The 19568-nt window shown below is 45.3% G+C and overlaps 1 protein-coding gene across 1 annotated transcript in view; it reads left to right on the forward strand.

The window, feature by feature from the left end:
• Positions 1 to 19568, forward strand: part of LOC106574788 (neurobeachin) — a 306741-nt gene that overhangs the window by 139627 nt on the left and 147546 nt on the right. Inside the window, exons 13-16 of the mRNA XM_045717441.1 lie at positions 1476 to 1584; positions 1813 to 1965; positions 9743 to 9911; positions 11625 to 11704. Of these exons, the coding sequence (XP_045573397.1) occupies positions 1476 to 1584; positions 1813 to 1965; positions 9743 to 9911; positions 11625 to 11704 (511 nt within the window). The remainder of the gene's footprint in view (positions 1 to 1475; positions 1585 to 1812; positions 1966 to 9742; positions 9912 to 11624; positions 11705 to 19568) is intronic.

Below are 19568 nucleotides of genomic sequence, written 5' to 3' on the forward strand. Positions count from 1 at the left end.
ACTCCATTCTACTACCAGAGAGGAGTTAGTTAATATGACTCCATTCTACTACCAGAGAGGAGTTAATATGACTCCATTCTACTACCAGAGAGGAGGTAGTTAATATGACTCCATTCTACTACCAGAGAGGAGTTAGTTAATATGACTCCATTCTACTACCAGAGAGGAGTTAGTTAATATGACTCCATTCTACTACCAGAGAGGAGTTAGTTAATATGACTCCATTCTACTATCAGAGAGGAGTTAGTTAATATGACTCCATTCTACTACCAGAGAGGAGTTAATATGACTCCATTCTACTACCAGAGAGGAGTTAATATGACTCCATTCTACTACCAGAGAGGAGTTAGTTAATATGACTCCATTCTACTACCAGAGAGGAGTTAGTTAATATGACTCCATTCTACTTCCAGAGAGGAGTTAGTTAATATGACTCCATTCTACTACCAGAGAGGAGTTAGTTAATATGACTCCATTCTACTACCAGAGAGGAGTTAGTTAATATGACTCCATTCTACTACCAGAGGGGAGTTAATATGACTCCATTCTACTACCAGAGAGGAGTTAGTTAATATGACTCCATTCTACTCTCAGAGAGGAGTTAGTTAATATGACTCCATTCTACTACCAGAGAGGAGTTAGTTAATATGACTCCATTCTACTACCAGAGAGGAGTTAGTTAATATGACTCCATTCTACTTCCAGAGAGGAGTTAGTTAATATGACTCCATTCTACTACCAGAGAGGAGTTAGTTAATATGACTCCATTCTACTCTCAGAGAGGAGTTAGTTAATATGACTCCATTCTACTACCAGAGAGGAGTTAGTTAATATGACTCCATTCTACTACCAGAGAGGAGTTAGTTAATATGACTCCATTCTACTACCAGAGAGGAGTTAGTTAATATGACTCCATTCTACTACCAGAGAGGAGTTAGTTAATATGACTCCATTCTACTACCAGAGAGGAGTTAGTGAATATGACTCCATTCTACTACCAGAGAGGAGTTAATATGACTCCATTCTACTACCAGAGAGGAGGTAGTTAATATGACTCCATTCTACTACCAGAGAGGAGTTAGTTAATATGACTCCATTCTCAGCCTACAGTTTATCAGGGATTGATCGCAGACACTCTTATCCAGAGCGATTTACAGGAGAAATTAAGGTTAAGTGTGTTGAACAAGGGCACATAGACAGATTTTTTACCTCGTTGGCTCAGGGATTCAAACCAGCAACCTTTCTGTTAGTGGCTCAACACTCTTAACCTCTAGGATGTCTGCCACCTACATATTGGTGCTTCATGTTTGGTGTTTTATGACTGGTGCTTCATGACTGGTTCTTCAGATTCAATTAATAAATATTTGCTATCATCTACATAACATACTGTATGTATTTACAGATGTGATTGTGCGTGCATGGGTGTGTGTGTGTGTTCTCTATGTTAAATTGTGTGTTTCTGTGTTGTGTTGTAGTGCCACCCTGCTGGCTTTCCTTGTTGAGCTGTTGAAGAGCTCCGTGGCTATGCAGGAACAGATGCTGGGGGGGAAAGGATTCCTGGTGATCGGGTACCTGCTGGAGAAGGTAAATATTCGCTCACAATACTATTGATTGATTGACTGATTGAGTTACTGATTGATTCTCATTCTCTCTCTCTCTCTCTCTCTCTCTCTCTCTCTCTCTCTCTCTCTCTCTCTCTCTCTCTCTCTCTCTCTCTCTCTCTCTCTCTCTCTCTCTCTCTCTCTCTCTCTCTCTCTCTCTCTCTCTCTCTCTCTCTCTCTCTCTCTCTCTCTCTTCCCCCCCCCCCAACAGTCGTCCAGGGTCCACGTCACCAGAGCGGTGCTGGAACAGTTCCTGTCCTTTGCTAAGTACCTGGATGGGTTGACCCACGGAGCGCCGCTCCTCAAACAGCTGTGTGACCACGTCCTCTTCAACGCTGCCATCTGGATACACACACCCGCCAAGGTAGGGACTGAGAGAGAGAGTGTCTGTGTGTGTCTGTGTCTCCTGATCAACTGTACCGTCTGGATACACACACCTCCACCAATATGAGCCCAGCGCAGCCTGGCCCGTATTGTTCTGTCCAGATCCTATAATCTTGCTCCAGAGGTAGCTGATTCCCCACAGCAACTGGAAGGAACATTTTTTGTGAGAGAGTCAATAAAGGAATTTAAAAAAGTGTATATAATTAGAATGGTAGAAGAAGAGAAGAAAGTGAGCGAAAATATAGAAGGAGAGAACAGCTGAAAAGAGAGAAGCATTGGGGGGAGGGAGCGAGAGAGGGGAAAGAGAGAGAGCAGTGGGTAAAGAGAGAGGAGATGGAAGAGAGAGTGAGGGGAAAGAGAGAGGAGATGGGAGAGAGAGAGTGGAGTGGGAAAAGACAGAGGAGATGGGAGAGAGAGAGATGGGAGAGAGAGAGATGGGAGAGAGATAGAGATGGGAGAGAGAGAGTGGAGTGGGGAAAGAGAGAGGAGATGGGAGAGAGAGAGTGGAGTGGAGTGGGGAAAGAGAGAGGAGATGGGAGAGAGAGAGAGATGGGAGAGAGATAGAGATGGGAGAGAGAGAGTGGAGTGGGGAAAGAGAGAGGAGATGGGAGAGAGAGAGTGGAGTGGGGAAAGAGAGAGGAGATGGGAGAGAGAGAGTGGAGTGGGGAAAGAGAGAGGAGATAAGAGAGACAGCAGTGGGTAAAGAGAGAGGAGATGGAAGAGAGAGAGAGAGAGAAAGAGAGAGAAGATGGAAAAGAGAGAGAGAGAGGAGATGGAAAAGAGCGAGAGAGAGGAGATGGAAAAGAGCGAGAGAGAGGAGATGGAAAAGATAGAGAGAGAGAGGAGATGGAAGAGAGAGAGCGAGGAGATGGAAAAGAGAGAGAGAGAGGAGATGGAAAAGAGAGAGAGAGAGGAGATGGAAGAGAGAGAGAGAGAGGAGATGGAAGAGAGAGAGAGGAGATTGAAGAGAGAGAGAGGAGATTGAAGAGAGAGAGAGGAGATGGAAAAGAGAGAGAGGAGATGGAAAAGAGAGAGAGAGAGGATGTGGAAGAGAGAGAGAGAGGATGTGGAAGAGAGGAGATGGGAGAGAGAGTGGAGTGGGGAAAGAGAGAGGAGATGGGAGAGAGAGAGAGAGGAGATGGAAGAGAGTAGATTGTTGAGAGAGAGGAGATGGAAGTGAGAGAGAGAGGAGATGGAAGAGAGAGAGAGAGGAGATGGAAGAGAGAGAGAGAGGAGATGGAAGAGAGAGAGAGAGGATGGATTCAGCTCTTAACGATGTTCATTTGAGCTGGCTAATGTCAGTTCTGAATTAGCTGTTGCACTAGTGGGTATAGTGCCAGTTCAGTATATTCCACTACCACTTTGTTAGGGACACCTCGTTAAAGAGAGCCATCTCGTTAATGCTATTTCTAATCACCCTGGATGGTAAGCTCAGAGCTGAATAGTGACAGTGTGTGTGAGGGGGCTAAGGATGTGGGAGTGGGAGAAAGTTGTGTGTGTGTGTGTGTGTGTGTGTGTGTGTGTGTGAGTGTGTGAGAGTGAGAGAGTGAGAGAGTGAGAGAGAGAGAGAGAGAGAGAGAGAGAGAGAGAGAGAGAGAGAGAGAGAGAGAGAGAGAGAGAGAGAGAGAGAGAGAGAGAGAGACGGTGGTTGAGAATGAGCGAGGAATAAAAATGTTTTTAAATGTCTGAACTTAGATGTTGTTTGTGCAAACTTCTCAGAGGAGGCTAGTTGTGCCTGAGGTGGTAAAATGAATACATTAGATATGGTATTACAGATGGCAGACCAATAGTTATGTAGAGAAGAGCAGAACCAAAACATAATTATTAATGAAGCAGGAGCTTGGAGCACCTGTCACAATACAGGATGGACATCAGGATAGATTATTAGAGAGATCCTGAGTTTAGTCCAGTGAGAGCGGTTTAGGATTTTGCATTGGATCAAACCATGTTTAGGATTTTGCATTGGATCAAACCATGTTTAGGATTTTGCATTGGATCAAACCATGTTTAGGATTTTGCATTGGATCAAACCATGTTTGGAGCAAATAGAAGAGGAGGGGACAAGGTTACAGAATATCTTCATGTGTCGTCAGTCAACTCATCACCTAGATCCTGTTCCCATAAAAGTTTTAATAACTTGTGAATGAAGGATTGTGAAGAGAGTCAATTATGATCATAGCTATAAGAAATAAAAACCTTTTACAGTTGGGAGGATGGTGTGATTCATGCATCAGGTCCACGGGAAGACTGGGGAATTGATTAATGCATCAGGCCCACGGGAAGACTGGGGAATTGATTAATGCATCAGGCCTACGGGAAGACTGGGGAATTGATTAATGCATCAGGCCCACGGGAAGACTGGGGAATTGATTAATGCATCAGGTCCACGGGAAGACTGGGGAATTGATTAAAACCTCTTCAGCGTCTCATCCCGTTAGCGGGATCAAAATCCAGCGAAAAATCATATCGCCATTTTTTTTTTTCGTTTTATAGATACACCTCTCCTGAATCGACCCACGTCGTCCGATTTCAAAAACGTTTTACAGGAAAAGCAAATCATTAGATTATGTTAGAGGAGTCCATCGTAAAAAGCAGCAACGTAGCCATTTTCCGACCAACCACTTGCATCACAAATAACCAAAAAACAGCTAAATGCAGCACTAACCTTTGACAAACTTCATCAGATGACACACCTAGGACATCATGTTACACAATGCATGCATTCTTTTGTTCAATAAAGTTCATATTTATATATGAAAACAGCATTTTACATCGGCGTCTGACATTGACTAACTATTTTCCCGTCAAAAGCATCCGATGAAACAGTGCTACATTTTACTGAATTACTATTCGAAAACATGTTTAAAATGTAATATTGTCATTCTAAGATTTATAGATGAATATCTCTTGAAAGCACCTGTCATACCAGATTTAAAAATAACTTTACTGGGTAATCACACTTAGCGATAAAAGGGGATGCGATACTCAGAAAATGACCTAGTAAATACAGCTCGGCGCCATCTTGGAACAATCGCAGATCACATCTAATGTTGTATAATATTGTCAATAATCCCTTACCTTTAGTTGTCTTCATCAGAAAGCACTTCCAGGAATCCCAGGACCACAACAGATGTATTTTCGGTCGAAAAAGTCCATCCTTTATGTTCCATTAGCATGCTGTTGTTAGCGCATCTCAAAGCAGTATCCAAAAGCTCTGCCGGCCGCGGGACAGCCGTGTCGGGAAAAAGCTATTTTTTCCCATTTAGGTTCGTTCAAACATGTCAAACGTTGTATAACATACATTTTCAGGGCCTGTTTCAACAAGAGAGCCAATAAGATTCGAGGGGGACGATTTCAATGTGTTTCAAAACGTTTCCAAAGGTGGGGGTAGACAGGGCCGCCGGCGTCATAATGGTGATGGCCCTCCCCCTGTGACCAATTTCCAACGCGTCTCATTGACTGAGTTTCGACAGTAGAAGGCTCAAAACACTTTGTAAAGACTGGCGACATCTTGTGGAAGCAATAGGAAGTGCTCAAATAGCCATAGTTCACGGTGTGAATAATAGGCAACGACGTGAAGTTGAGTCCACAATTCAGAATTCCACTTCCTGTTTCAATCGGTCTCGGGGTTTTGACTGCCATATGAGTTCTGTTATACTCACAGACACCATTCAAACAGTTTTAGAAACTTTAGGGTGTTTTCTATCCACAGGTATTAAATTATATGCATATCCTAGCTTCTGAGTCTGATTAGTAGGCCGTTGAAAATGGGCACTAATTTTTTCCAAAATGCGCTGTGGCGCCCCCTATCCTAGGGTTAATGCATCAGTGGGAGGGTCCACAGGAAGAGTTGAGAGGTCATGTCACGGACAAAGATGCTCACTTGTAAATATCTTAAGAAATGACTATTCGGAAAGGTGGAATTTAGCTGAGTTGATGGCACGATGCAAACCTTCACTTTTAACACACATTTTGTTACGTTACAGCCTTATTCTAAAATGTATTAAGTAGTTGTTTTCCATCATCAATCTACACACAATACCCCATAATGACATCACAATACCCCATAATACCCCATAATGACATCACAGTACCCCATAATGACATCACAGTACCCCATAATGACATCACAATACCCCACAATGACATCACAATACCCCATAATGACAAAACAAAAACAGATTTTTATATATTTTAGCAAATGTATTAAAAACAAAAAACTGAAATATTACATTTACATAAGTATTCAGACCATTTACTCAGTACTTTGTTGAAGCACCTTTGGCAGTGATTACAGCCTCCAGTCTTCTTGGGTATGACGCTACAAGCTTGGCACACCTATATTTGGGGAGTTTCTCCCATTCTTCTCTGCGGATCCTCTCAAGCTCTGTCAGGTTGGATGGGGAGCGTCGCTGCATAGCTATTTTCAGGTCTCTCCAGAGATGTCAGATCGGGTTCAAGTCCGGGCTCTGGCTGGGGCACTCAAGGACATTCAGAGACTAGTCCTGAAGCCACTCCTGCGTTGTCTTGGCTGTGTGCTTAAGGTCATTGTCCTGTTGGAAGGTGAACCTTCACCCCAGTCTGAGGTCCTGAGTGCTCTGGAGCAGGTTTTCATCAAGGATCTCTCTGTACTTTGCACCGTTCATCTTTCCCTCAATCCTGAAGACATGAGAGGAGGGTAGAGGACAGGAGAGGAGGGTAGAGGACAGGAGAGGAGGGTAGAGGACAGGAGAGGAGGGTAGAGGACAGGAGAGGAGGGTAGAGGACAGGAGAGGAGAGGAGAGGAGAGGGCAGGAGAGGAGAGGACAGGAGAGGAGAGGAGAAGACAGGAGAGGAGAGGGCAGGAGAGGAGGGTAGAGGACAGGAGAGGAGGGTAGAGGACAGGAGAGGAGGGTAGAGGACAGGAGAGGAGAGGAGAGGGCAGGAGAGGAGAGGAGAGGACAGGAGAGGAGGGTAGAGGACAGGAGAGGAGGGTAGAGGACAGGAGAGGAGGGTAGAGGACAGGAGAGGAGAGGAGAGGGCAGGAGAGGAGGGTAGAGGACAGGAGAGGAGGGTAGAGGACAGGAGAGGAGGGTAGAGGACAGGAGAGGAGGGTAGAGGACAGGAGAGGAGGGTAGAGGACAGGAGAGGAGGGTAGAGGACAGGAGAGGAGAGGAGAGGAGGGTAGAGGACAGGAGAGGAGAGGAGAGGACAGGAGAGGAGAGGAGAAGACAGGAGAGGAGGGTAGAGGACAGGAGAGGAGGGTAGAGGACAGGAGAGGAGGGTAGAGGACAGGAGAGGAGGGTAGAGGAGAGGAGAGGACAGGAGAGGAGAGGACAGGAGAGGAGGGTAGAGGACAGGAGAGGAGGGTAGAGGACAGGAGAGGAGAGGAGAGGAGGGTAGAGGACAGGAGAGGAGAGGAGAGGACAGGAGAGGAGAGGAGAAGACAGGAGAGGAGGGTAGAGGACAGGAGAGGAGGGTAGAGGACAGGAGAGGAGGGTAGAGGACAGGAGAGGAGGGTAGAGGACAGGAGAGGAGGGTAGAGGACAGGAGAGGAGAGGAGAGGAGAGGAGAGGGAGAGGAGAGGACAGGAGAGGACAGGAGGGAGGGTAGAGGACAGGAGAGGAGGGTAGAGGACAGGAGAGGAGGGTAGAGGACAGGAGAGGAGGGTAGAGGACAGGAGAGGAGAGGAGGGTAGAGGACAGGAGAGGAGAGGAGAGGACAGGAGAGGAGGGTAGAGGACAGGAGAGGAGGGTAGAGGACAGGAGAGGAGAGGAGAGGAGAGGAGAGGAGAGGACAGGAGAGGAGAGGAGAAGACAGGAGAGGAGGGTAGAGGACAGGAGAGGAGAGGAGAGGGCAGGAGAGGAGAGGAGAGGACAGGAGAGGAGGGTAGAGGACAGGAGAGGAGGGTAGAGGACAGGAGAGGAGAGGACAGGAGAGGAGAGGAGAGGGCAGGAGAGGAGAGGAGAGGAGAGGACAGGAGAGGAGGGTAGAGGACAGGAGAGGAGGGTAGAGGACAGGAGAGGAGAGGATGGTAGAGGACAGGAGAGGAGAGGACAGGAGAGGAGGGTAGAGGACAGGAGAGGAGGGTAGAGGACAGGAGAGGAGAGGAGAGGAGGGTAGAGGACAGGAGAGGAGAGGAGAGGACAGGAGAGGAGAGGAGAGGGCAGGAGAGGAGAGGAGAGGACAGGAGAGGAGAGGAGAGGAGAGGAGGGTAGAGGACAGGAGAGGAGAGGAGAGGGCAGGAGAGGAGAGGAGAGGACAGGAGAGGAGGGTAGAGGACAGGAGAGGAGGGTAGAGGACAGGAGAGGAGAGGACAGGAGAGGAGGGTAGAGGACAGGAGAGGAGAGGACAGGAGAGGAGAGGAGAGGACAGGAGAGGAGAGGACAGGAGAGGAGAGGACAGGAGAGGAGAGGACAGGAGAGGAGGGTAGAGGACAGGAGAGGAGAGGGCAGGAGAGGAGAGGAGAGGACAGGAGAGGAGAGGAAAGGACAGGAGAGCAGGGTAGAGGGCAGGAGAGGAGGGTAGAGGACAGGAGAGGAGGGTAGAGGACAGGAGAGGAGGGTAGAGGACAGGAGAGGAGGGTAGAGGACAGGAGAGGAGGGTAGAGGACAGGAGAGGAGAGGACAGGAGAGGAGAGGACAGGAGAGGAGGGTAGAGGACAGGAGAGGAGAGGAGAGGAGAGGAGAGGAGAGGAGAGGAGAGGACAGGAGAGGAGAGGACAGGAGAGGAGGGTAGAGGACAGGAGAGGAGAGGAGAGGAGAGGAGAGGAGGGTAGAGGACAGGAGAGGAGGGTAGAGGACAGGAGAGGAGAGGAGAGGAGGGTAGAGGACAGGACAGGAGAGGAGAGGACAGGAGAGGAGAGGACAGGAGAGGAGGGTAGAGGACAGGAGAGGAGGGTAGAGGACAGGAGAGGAGAGGAGAGGAGGGTAGAGGACAGGACAGGAGAGGAGAGGAGGGTAGAGGACAGGAGAGGAGAGGACAGGAGAGGAGGGTAGAGGACAGGAGAGGAGAGGACAGGAGAGGAGGGTAGAGGACAGGAGAGGACAGGAGAGGACAGGAGGGTAGAGGAGAGGAGAGGACAGGAGAGGAGAGGAGGGTAGAGGAGAGGAGAGGACAGGAGAGGAGGGTAGAGGACAGGAGAGGAGAGGACAGGAGAGGAGGGTAGAGGACAGGAGAGGAGGGTAGAGGACAGGAGAGGAGGGTAGAGGACAGGAGAGGAGAGGAGAGGACAGGAGAGGAGGGTAGAGGACAGGAGAGGAGAGGACAGGAGGGTAGAGGACAGGACAGGAGAGGAGAGGACAGGAGAGGAGGGTAGAGGACAGGAGAGGAGGGTAGAGGACAGGAGAGGAGAGGAGGGTAGAGGACAGGAGAGGACAGGAGAGGAGGGTAGAGGACAGGAGAGGAGAGGAGGGTAGAGGACAGGAGAGGAGGGTAGAGGACAGGAGAGGAGGGTAGAGGACAGGAGAGGAGAGGACAGGAGAGGAGAGGACAGGAGAGGAGGGTAGAGGACAGGAGAGGAGAGGAGGCTAGAGGACAAGACAGGAGAGGAGGGTAGAGGACAGGAGAGGAGAGGAGGCTAGAGGACAAGACAGGAGAGGAGGATAGAGGACATGAGAGGAGAGGAGGGTAGAGGAAAATAGAGGAGGTATTTCACTTGCACTGTCTCCAAACACCTTCAATTGAAAGTTGCTGTGTGTCTTTATCTTTCTCTCTCTCTCTCTCCCTCTTTTTCCCTTCCTGTGTGTGTGTGTGTGTTTACGTGTGTCTCCCTCCAGGTCCAGTTGTCCCTGTACACCTACCTGTCTGCGGAGTTCATCGGGACGTCGACCATCTACAGCACCATCCGTCGTGTTGGTACCGTGCTACAGCTGATGTACACGCTGAAGTATTACTACTGGGCCAGCAACCCACTGGAGAACAGCGGCATCACACCGAAAGGACTGGGTACGCGCACGCACGCACGCACGCACGCACGCACGCACGCACACACACACACACACGCACACACGCGTAAGTAGCAATGGGTAGTGTTCAGAACAGATAGGTTACTATAATACAGTTTTGAGAACAGATAGGGTACTATAATACAGTGTTCAGAACAGATAGGGTACTATAATACAGTGTTCAGAACAGATAGGGTACTATAATACAGTGTTCAGAACAGATAGGGTACTATAATACAGTGTTGGTAGTGTTCAGAACAGATAGGTTACTATAATACAGTGTTGGTAGTGTTCAGAACAGATAGGTTACTATAATACAGTGTTGAGAACAGATAGGGTACTATAATACAGTGTTCAGAACAGATAGGGTACTATAATACAGTGTTCAGAACAGATAGGGTACTATAATTTAGTGTTCAGAACAGATAGGGTACTATAATACAGTGTTGGTAGTGTTCAGAACAGATAGGGTACTATAATACAGTGTTCAGAACAGATAGGTTACTATAATACAGTGTTCAGAACAGATAGGGTACTATAATTTAGTGTTCAGAACAGATAGGGTACTATAATACAGTGTTCAGAACAGATAGGTTACTATAATACAGTGTTGAGAACAGATAGGGTACTATAATACAGTGTTCAGAACAGATAGGTTACTATAATACAGTGTTGGTAGTGTTCAGAACAGATAGGTTACTATAATACAGTGTTCAGAACAGATAGGGTACTATAATACAGTGTTCAGAACAGATAGGGTACTATAATACAGTGTTCAGAACAGATAGGGTACTATAATACAGTGTTCAGAACAGATAGGGTACTATAATACAGTGTTCAGAACAGATAGGGTACTATAATACAGTGTTCAGAACAGATAGGGTACTATAATACAGTGTTCAGAACAGATAGGTTACTATAATACAGTGTTGGTAGTGTTCAGAACAGATAGGGTACTATAATACAGTGTTGAGAACAGATAGGGTACTATAATACAGTGTTGGTAGTGTTCAGAACAGATAGGGTACTATAATACAGTGTTGGCAGTGTTCAGAACAGATAGGGTACTATAATACAGTGTTGAGAACAGATAGGGTACTATAATACAATGTTCAGAACAGATAGGGTACTATAATACAGTGTTGAGAACAGATAGGGTACTATAATACAGTGTTCAGAACAGATAGGTTACTATAATACAGTGTTGAGAACAGATAGGGTACTATAATACAGTGTTCAGAACAGATAGGGTACTATAATACAGTGTTGGTAGTGTTCAGAACAGATAGGGTACTATAATACAGTGTTGGTAGTGTTCAGAACAGATAGGGTACTATAATACAGTGTTCAGAACAGATAGGGTACTATAATACAAGTGTTCAGAACAGATAGGGTACTATAATACAGTGTTGGTAGTGTTCAGAACAGATAGGGTACTATAATACAATGTTGGTAGTGGGTAGCGTCCATCCACATCAGAACCATACTGTATGTCACACAGATATGTGTACCTGTGTTCTTCCCTGGAGCCTGTTTGGACCTGAATTAAACGTTGCGTTTATGTTTTCTGTGTGTTGATGGAATGACTGAATGTTTTAAAAATGTTGTATTACCGTTTTTTCTAACATTGTTATTAATTGAATGTTAATATTCAATGTTTTAACAATTCCATGGATGTTTTATTAACGTGAGTTTTTGAATGTTGTCTGTGGAGATGGACCGAGGCCGTCCCAGAAGGAAATCGTCTCTCTAAGAGCCTTCATGCTGCTGTTCCTCAAACAACTCATCCTCAAGGTAACATGAATGTTTTACATACTACATACTACATCCCTAACTACTACGTCTAGTAGTTCCTCAAACAACTCATCCTCAAGGCACTGAACTACATAGATTTTTATTAGGAATGTGGCAGTTTATTCAGTTGAACTCAAGTTCAACTTTTTGTAATTTTAGTGGGATAATTTTTTTTTTCTTTCTCCAGCGATTAATCACATTGTCTGAAAGCATTGAAAATACACAGAGAAGATACAAAATACACCGTCTACACCGAGAATGTCCAAAATACACCGAGAATGTCCAAAATACACCGAGAATGTCCAAAATACACCGTCTACGCCGAAAACGTCCAAAATACACTGTCTATACCAGTGGTTCCCATCCTGTTTTACCTGTGGTGCACGTTGATGGGGTAAACATTTCTGTGGCACACCTAAACTTTCCTTAATCGCTTATTTAGTGGAAATGACTTCCATCTCATATGAGCCGTACTGTAAATGATCCATTTTATGTGTCCAAGATTTGTCAGAGATTAAATACGATTTATTTAAACTGTTTTCATCATTCCTTTCTCATGATGGTTAGTTTGTGTGTACCCCTTTAAGAGCGTCCCACAAATCTCTGATAGAAAGAATTACTCCGATAGCTCTGGTAAAATAGTAACCAAACTTTATTTGTCACATGCGCCGAATACAACAGGTACACACTTACAGTTCAAGAAATAGAGTTAAGAAAATATTTACTAAATAAACTAAATTAAAACAAATAAAATCAATCAAGACGTAACACAAGACATTTACATAACAATTAATTCCATCTAAAAACAGTTTGTCTTACTTGCGAATACAGTAGGTTTTACTTGTGAATACAGTTTGTCTTACTTGTGAATACAGTAGGTTTTACTTGTGAATACAGTAGGTTTTACTTGTGAATACAGTAGGTCTTACTTGCGTTTTACTTGCGAATACAGTAGGTTTTACTTGTGAATACAGTAGGTCTTACTTGTGAATACTGTAGGTCTTACTTGTGAATACAGTAGGTCTTACTTGTGAATACAGTTTGTCTTACTTGCGAATACAGTTTGTCTTACTTGCGAATACAGTTTGTCTTACTTGTGAATACAGTAGGTCTTACTTGTGAATACAGTAGGTCTTACTTGTGAATACAGTTTGTCTTACTTGCGAATACAGTTTGTCTTACTTGTGAATATAGTAGGTCTTACTTGCGTTTTACTTGCGAATACAGTAGGTCTTACTTGTGAATACAGTAGGTCTTACTTGTGAATACAGTAGGTCTTACTTGCGAATGGAAAGGTGTAGAGACGAGCAGTTTTCTGCATTGTAAAGGTGCAACCACAGACACAAAGCCACTCTGTTTGTTTGGCTGTGGTTCTGCTAATCCTCATCAGACTTGGCCTGCTGATGGCTCTCACAGGACAAGTCAAATTATACAAAATGACTTTGCTCGTGATGCGCGCCCCTTAAATGATACAAATGTAACCGTAGCGCCTCGAAACAACCGTACAGATGGATGTAACCGTAGCGCCTCGAAACCACCGTACAGATGGATGTAACCGTAGCGTCTCGAAACCACCGTACAGATGGATGTAACCGTAGCGCCTTGAATCAACCGTACAGATGGAATTATATTTAATGTTTTATCTGAGTGCCACAGGGTCTCCCAAGTCAACATCCCACGTTCATTCCACAGGTCACGTTTATAAAATGAGCAAGATTAGGAGAAGTTTTTCGGCCCACCTTCAGAGTTCCTCAAGGCGCTCTGGTTGAAAACTACTTATCTATACATCATCTATACAGATACAATCTACAATGCCATGTAAAAACATATTGACATTGAGGTTAAATACAAATCTACTTTCTCAATTTACCAAGTGTTGCTAACATTACTTTAGACAAAATCAAGATGGCAAAATATTTTTGTAATATTTATTTGTATGAAAAATCTTAATTTACAGCTCAATTTGAGAAAATTCGGGAATTTGCGATTAATCGCAGCAAATACTGCACGTTAACGGGATTAAATGTTTTAATGACATTTTCTGGCGTCTCGGTCACCAGGCTGCTCGTTATGGCGCTCACCTGTCACCTGTCACCTGTCACCATCGTTACGTGAACCTTCGTGTCATCAGACTCACCTGGACTCCATCACTTCCCTGATTACCTTCCCTATAGATGTCACTCCCTTTGGTTCCTTCCCCAGGCGTCATTGTTTCTGGTCTGGTGTCATGTCTGTTCGTGGCTTCTTGTTTTGTATTACGTTACGTTTATTTATTAAAACACACTCCCTGAACTTGCTTCCCGACTCTCAGCGCACATCGTTCCAGACATCCCTTATTTTTATTCAACTTTTATTCATAATGGGGGTTAAGAGACGTTTGTTTGCAATGGCGACCTGGATGTCAAGATGCCAGTGTAATGGCGACCTGGATGACGACCTGGATGTCAAGATGCCACGTGTAATGGCGACCTGGATGTCAAGATGCCACGGTAACGGCGACCTGGATGTCAAGATGCCACGGTAACGGCGACCTGGATGTCAAGATGCCAGTGTAATGACGACCTGGATGTCAAGATGCCACGGTAACGGCGACCTGGATGTCAAGATGCCAGTGTAATGACGACCTGGATGTCAAGATGCCAGTGCAGCAATATCACTGTGAAAACAGACCCAGACTCATAACAGTCACAACAACACTACAGGATAGAACAAATCAAATGTTATTGGTCACAGTCACATGGTCAGCAGATGTTAATGTGAGTGTAGCGAAGTGCTTGTGCTTCTAGTTCCGACAGTGCAGTAATATCTAACATGTAATCTAACAATTCCCCAACAACTACCTAATACCAATCTAAAGGGGTGAATGAGAATATGTACATATATATATATGGATGAGCGATGGCCGAGCGGCATAGGCAAGATGCAGTAGATGTATAAAATACAGTATATACATGCGATATTTGTAATGTAAGATATGTAAACATTATATAAAGTGGCATTGTATGAAGTGACTAGTGATTAATTTATTAAAGTGGCCAGTGATTGGGTCTCAGCGTAGGCAGCAGCCTCTCTGAGTTAGTGATTTCTGTTTAACAGTCTGATGGCCTTGAGATAGAAGCTGTTTTTCAGTCTCTCGGTCCCAGCTTTGATGCACCTGTACTGACCTCGCCTTCTGGATGATAGCGGTGTGAACAGACAGTGTCTCGGTTGGTTGTTGTCCTTGATTATCTTTTTGGCCTTCCTGTGACATCGGGTGGTGTAGGTGTCCTGGAGGGCAGGTAGTTTGCCCCCGGTGATGCGTTGTGCAGACCTCACTACCCTCTGGAGAGCCTTGCGGTTGAGGGCGGTGCAGTTTCCGTACCAGGCGGTGATACAGCCGACAGGATGCTCTTGATTGTGGCTCTGTAAAAGCTTGTCAGGGTTTTGGGTGACGAGCCAAATTTCTTCAGCCTCCTGAGGTTGAAGAGGTGCTGTTGCGCCTTCTTCACCACACTGTCTGTGTGGGTGGACCATTTCAGTTGGTCCGTAATGTGTACGCCGAGGAACTTTCCACCCTCTCCACTGCTGTCCCGTCAATGTGGATAGGGGGCTGCTCCCTCTGCTGTTTCCTGAAGTCCACGATCATCTCCTTTGTTTTGTTGGCGTTGAGTGAGGGGTTGTTTTCCTGACACCGCACCCCGAGTGCCCTCACCTCCTCCCTGTAGGCCGTCTCGTCGTTGTTGGTAATCAAGCCCACTACTGTTGTGTCGTCTGCAAACTTGATGATTGAGTTGGAAGCGTGCGTGGCCACGCAGTCATGGGTGAACAGAGAGTCCAGGAGGGGGCTGAGCACGCAACTTGTGGGGCCCCAGGATCAGCGAAGTGGAGATGTTGTTTCCTAACTTCACCACCTGGGGGCGGCCCGTCAGAAAGTCCAGGATCCAGTTGCACAGGGCAGGGTTGAGACCCGGGGCCTCCAGCTTGATGATGAGCTTGGAGGGTACTATGGTGTTGAATGCTTAGCTGTAATCGATGAACAGCATTCTTACATAAGTATTCCTTTTGTCCAGATGGGATAGGGCAGTGTGATGGTGATTGCATTGTCTGTGGACCTGTTGTGGTGGTATGCAAACTGAAGTGGGTCTAGGGTGGACAGTAATGTGGCGGTGATATGATCCTTGACTAGTCTCTCAAAGCACTTCATGATGACAGAAGTGAGTGCTACGGGGCGGTAGTCATTTAGTTCAGTTATCTTTGTCTTCCTGGGTACAAGAACAATGGTAGCCATCTTGAAACATGTGGGGACAACGGGCTGGGATAGGGAGAGATTTGAATATGTCTGTAAACACACCAGCCAGCTTGTCTGCGCGTGCTCTGAGGACACGGCTAGGGATGCCGTCCGAGCCAGCAGCCTTGCGAGGGTTAACAAGTTTAAATGTTTTACTCACGTCAGCCACTGAGAGGGGGGTGACGCAGTCATTGTTAGCAAGCCACGACGGTTGCACTGTATTATCCTCAAAGTGGTTAAAGAAGGTGTTTAGTTTGTCTGGAAGCATGACGTCGGTATCCGTGATGTGGCTGGTTTTGTTTTTGTAGTCCGTGATTTCCTGTAGACCTTGCCACATACGTCTCGTATCTGAACTGTTGAATTGCGACTCCACTTTGTCCCTGTACCGGCATTTCGCTTGTTTGATTGCCTCGCGGAGGGAATAACTACACTTTTTATATTCAGCCATATTTTCAGACCTCTTTCCATGATTAAATGTGGTTGGACGTGCTTTCAGTTTTGCCTGAATGCCGCCATCCATCCACGGTTTCCGGTTAGGGTAGGTTTTAATAGTCACAGTGGGTACAACATCTCCTATACACTTCTTTATAAACTCACTCAACGAGTCGTGATCAAAACATGTGTGGCTTCCAACTGGTCAGTCCAGTGTTGAATGGTTCTCGTCACCACTGGTACATCCTTTTTGAGTTTCTGCCAATAAGACCGAATGAGCAAGATGGCGTCATGGTTGGATTTGCCAAAGTGAGGGCGGGGGAGGGCTTTGTATGCATCGTGGTCGGATTTGCCAAGGGGAGGGCTTTGTATGCATCGCGGAAGTTAGAGTAGCAGTGGTCGAGAGTATTACCCTTGCGGGTAGTGCAATCAATATGCTGGTAGAATTTAGGTAGCCTTGTTTTCAAATTTGATTTGTTAAAATCCCCCAGCTACATTAAATGCAACCTCAGGATATATAGTTTCCAGTTTACATAGACTCCAGTGAAGTTCTTTGAGGGACGTCTTGGTGTCTGCTTGAGGGGGAAATGTACACGGCTGTGACTATAATTGACGAGAATTCTCTTGGTACGTAAAATGGCCGGCATTTGATTGTAAGGAATTCTAGGTCGGGTGAGCAGAAGGACTTGAGTTCCTGTATATTGTTATGATTACATCATGAGTCGTTAATCATGAAGTACACACCCCCCGCCCTTCCTCTTCCCATAGAGGTGTTTATCTCTGTCGGTGCGATGCATGGAGTGGCTGAACCGATTACGACAACATATCCCGAGAGAGTCATGTTTCCGTGAAACAGAGAATGTTACAATCTCTGATGTCTCTCTGGAAGGGAATCCTTGCTCGATTTTCCTCTACCTTGTTGTCAAGAGACTGGACATTGGCGAGTAGTTTACTCTGGAGCGGTGGGTGATGTGCCCGTCTACGGAGCCTGAAAAGGAGGCCGCTCCGTCTGCCCCTTCTGCGGCGTCGTTGTTTTGGGTCGGCTACTGGGATTTGATCCATTGTCCTGGGTGGTGGGCCAAACAGAGGATTCGCTTCGGGAAAGTCGTATTCCTGGTCGTAATGTTGACGTTGCTCTTATATCCAATAGTTCCTCCCGGCTGTATGTAATAAGACTTAAGATTTCCTGGGGTAACAGTGTAAGAAATAATACATTAAAAAAAAAGAAATACTGCATAGTTTACCAAGAACGCGAAGCGAGGCGACCATCTCTGTCGGCACCATTTTTCTGTGCATTTAACATTTAACACTGTGAAGATGACTGAATCTGCCTATAACATGTTACCAATGATGTACGATGTTATCATTGACCTTTCCTATACGTATCTCTGTTCCTGTTCCTGGGCTCCCTAAAGCCCTGTGATGAAGACTAATCACACCATTCTATACGTAGTTCTGTTCCTGGGCTCCCTAAAGCCCTGTGATGAAGACTAATCACACCATTCTATACGTAGTTCTGTTCCTGGGCTCCCTAAAGCTCTGTGATGAAGGCATCATATTTTTCTGTCACTCCTCCTCTCTCTTCTCCTCTCCTCTCCTCTCCCCTCTTGTCACTTTGTTGGTTTGTTTACTTGTTTGTCTGTCTGTTTGTTTGTGTTAAGCCCCCTGGGGGGTCCTGGGTAATCGGAGGTGCTGCGTGTGAAGAATTGTATTATGGACCGGTGCTCGAAAAAGTATCCGTGTGTGTGTGTGTGCGATACCGTGTGTGTGTGTGTGTGTGTGTGCGTGTGTGCGATACCGTGTGTGTGTTGTTGACAGGAAGTGGTTCATGTGGTTGTCAAGCAGCGCCTCTCATCTGTTAAAAATCATTTTCACTTTATCCCTCTTTTCCCCCCCCTTTGGCTTTTTCATTGTTGTTACCGGTGAATCATCTCTCTCCGTCCCCTGTAACCGTGGGCGTTTTAAAAACCCCAAACAGTAAACACACATATGTGATATGGTTGGGACAACATTTTCAGAAATGTTATTTATTTATTTTTTTCTGAGATGCCTAGGGCTTTATTTTTTTATTTAACAACAAGTTCTTGTTTACAATGACGGCCTATCCCGAGAGCCAAACCCGGGACAATTGTGCGCCGCCTTATGGGACTCCCAATCACGGCTGGATGTGATACAGCCTGGATTCAAACCAGGGTGCCTGCAGTGACGCCTCTAGCACTGAGATGCAGTGTCATAGATCGCTGCGCCACTTGGGAACCCACAATGATACGATTTTAAAAGAAAACCTAATTTCCCTAAACAAATCTAATTGTTTCAACTAATTATTATTAAGTAACTGTTTCCACAGCCTTCTTTTTTTTGTTTACTCAATTTTTAGGTCCAAGTGTTACCTGAACAAATAAATAAATAATGAATAAATATATATTATAATAAATAAAATAATTCTATCTCCAAGTTGAGAAAAAACGTAGGAAAAAAAATTCAGTAAATGTGAAATGATGTGTTTGCTCAACTTGTCTCACATTCATTCATTCAACTAGAAACTGAGCATCTTGTCTAAAAATGACTGGTTATACACACAAACAGTGCTTTTAACATCCAAGGTTTTCTACTTACATATTTGACACATGTTGACATAAATTCTTTTTTTATTGTGTATGTTTATTTATACAGTCATTCATATTTAACATGTCCTCACCTGGGATTTGAACTCACATTCCAATCTTCCTGCTTCGCCACCATGTTCACTTATTAAGTTCTTCCTCTCATCATTCATTTAAATTGATTTATCTCAGCAATATGTGTCACAGGGGTCGTTGAAAGGAGACCAAGGCGCGGCGTGTAAAGTGCTCATTCTTTTTCATTAATGAATACACCTCAACAACAAAAAAAACAACAAACGTCAGGTACACTCAGACTAAACGGAAACAACTACCCACAAAACCCCAAAGGAAAAACAGGCTGCCTAAGTATGGTTTCCAATCAGAGACAACGAAAGACACCTGCCTCTGATTGGAAACCATACCCGGCAAAAACATGGAAAAACAACGCATAGAAATAGAAAACTAGAACACTCCCACATAGAAACAGAAAAACCCAAAACCCACACAAAACAACGCCCTGCCACGCCCTGACCATTTTACTATGGCAAATGACCTCTTTACC

This window comes from Salmo salar, chromosome ssa04, assembly GCF_905237065.1.
Source record: "Salmo salar chromosome ssa04, Ssal_v3.1, whole genome shotgun sequence".
Taxonomy (NCBI): domain Eukaryota; kingdom Metazoa; phylum Chordata; class Actinopteri; order Salmoniformes; family Salmonidae; genus Salmo; species Salmo salar.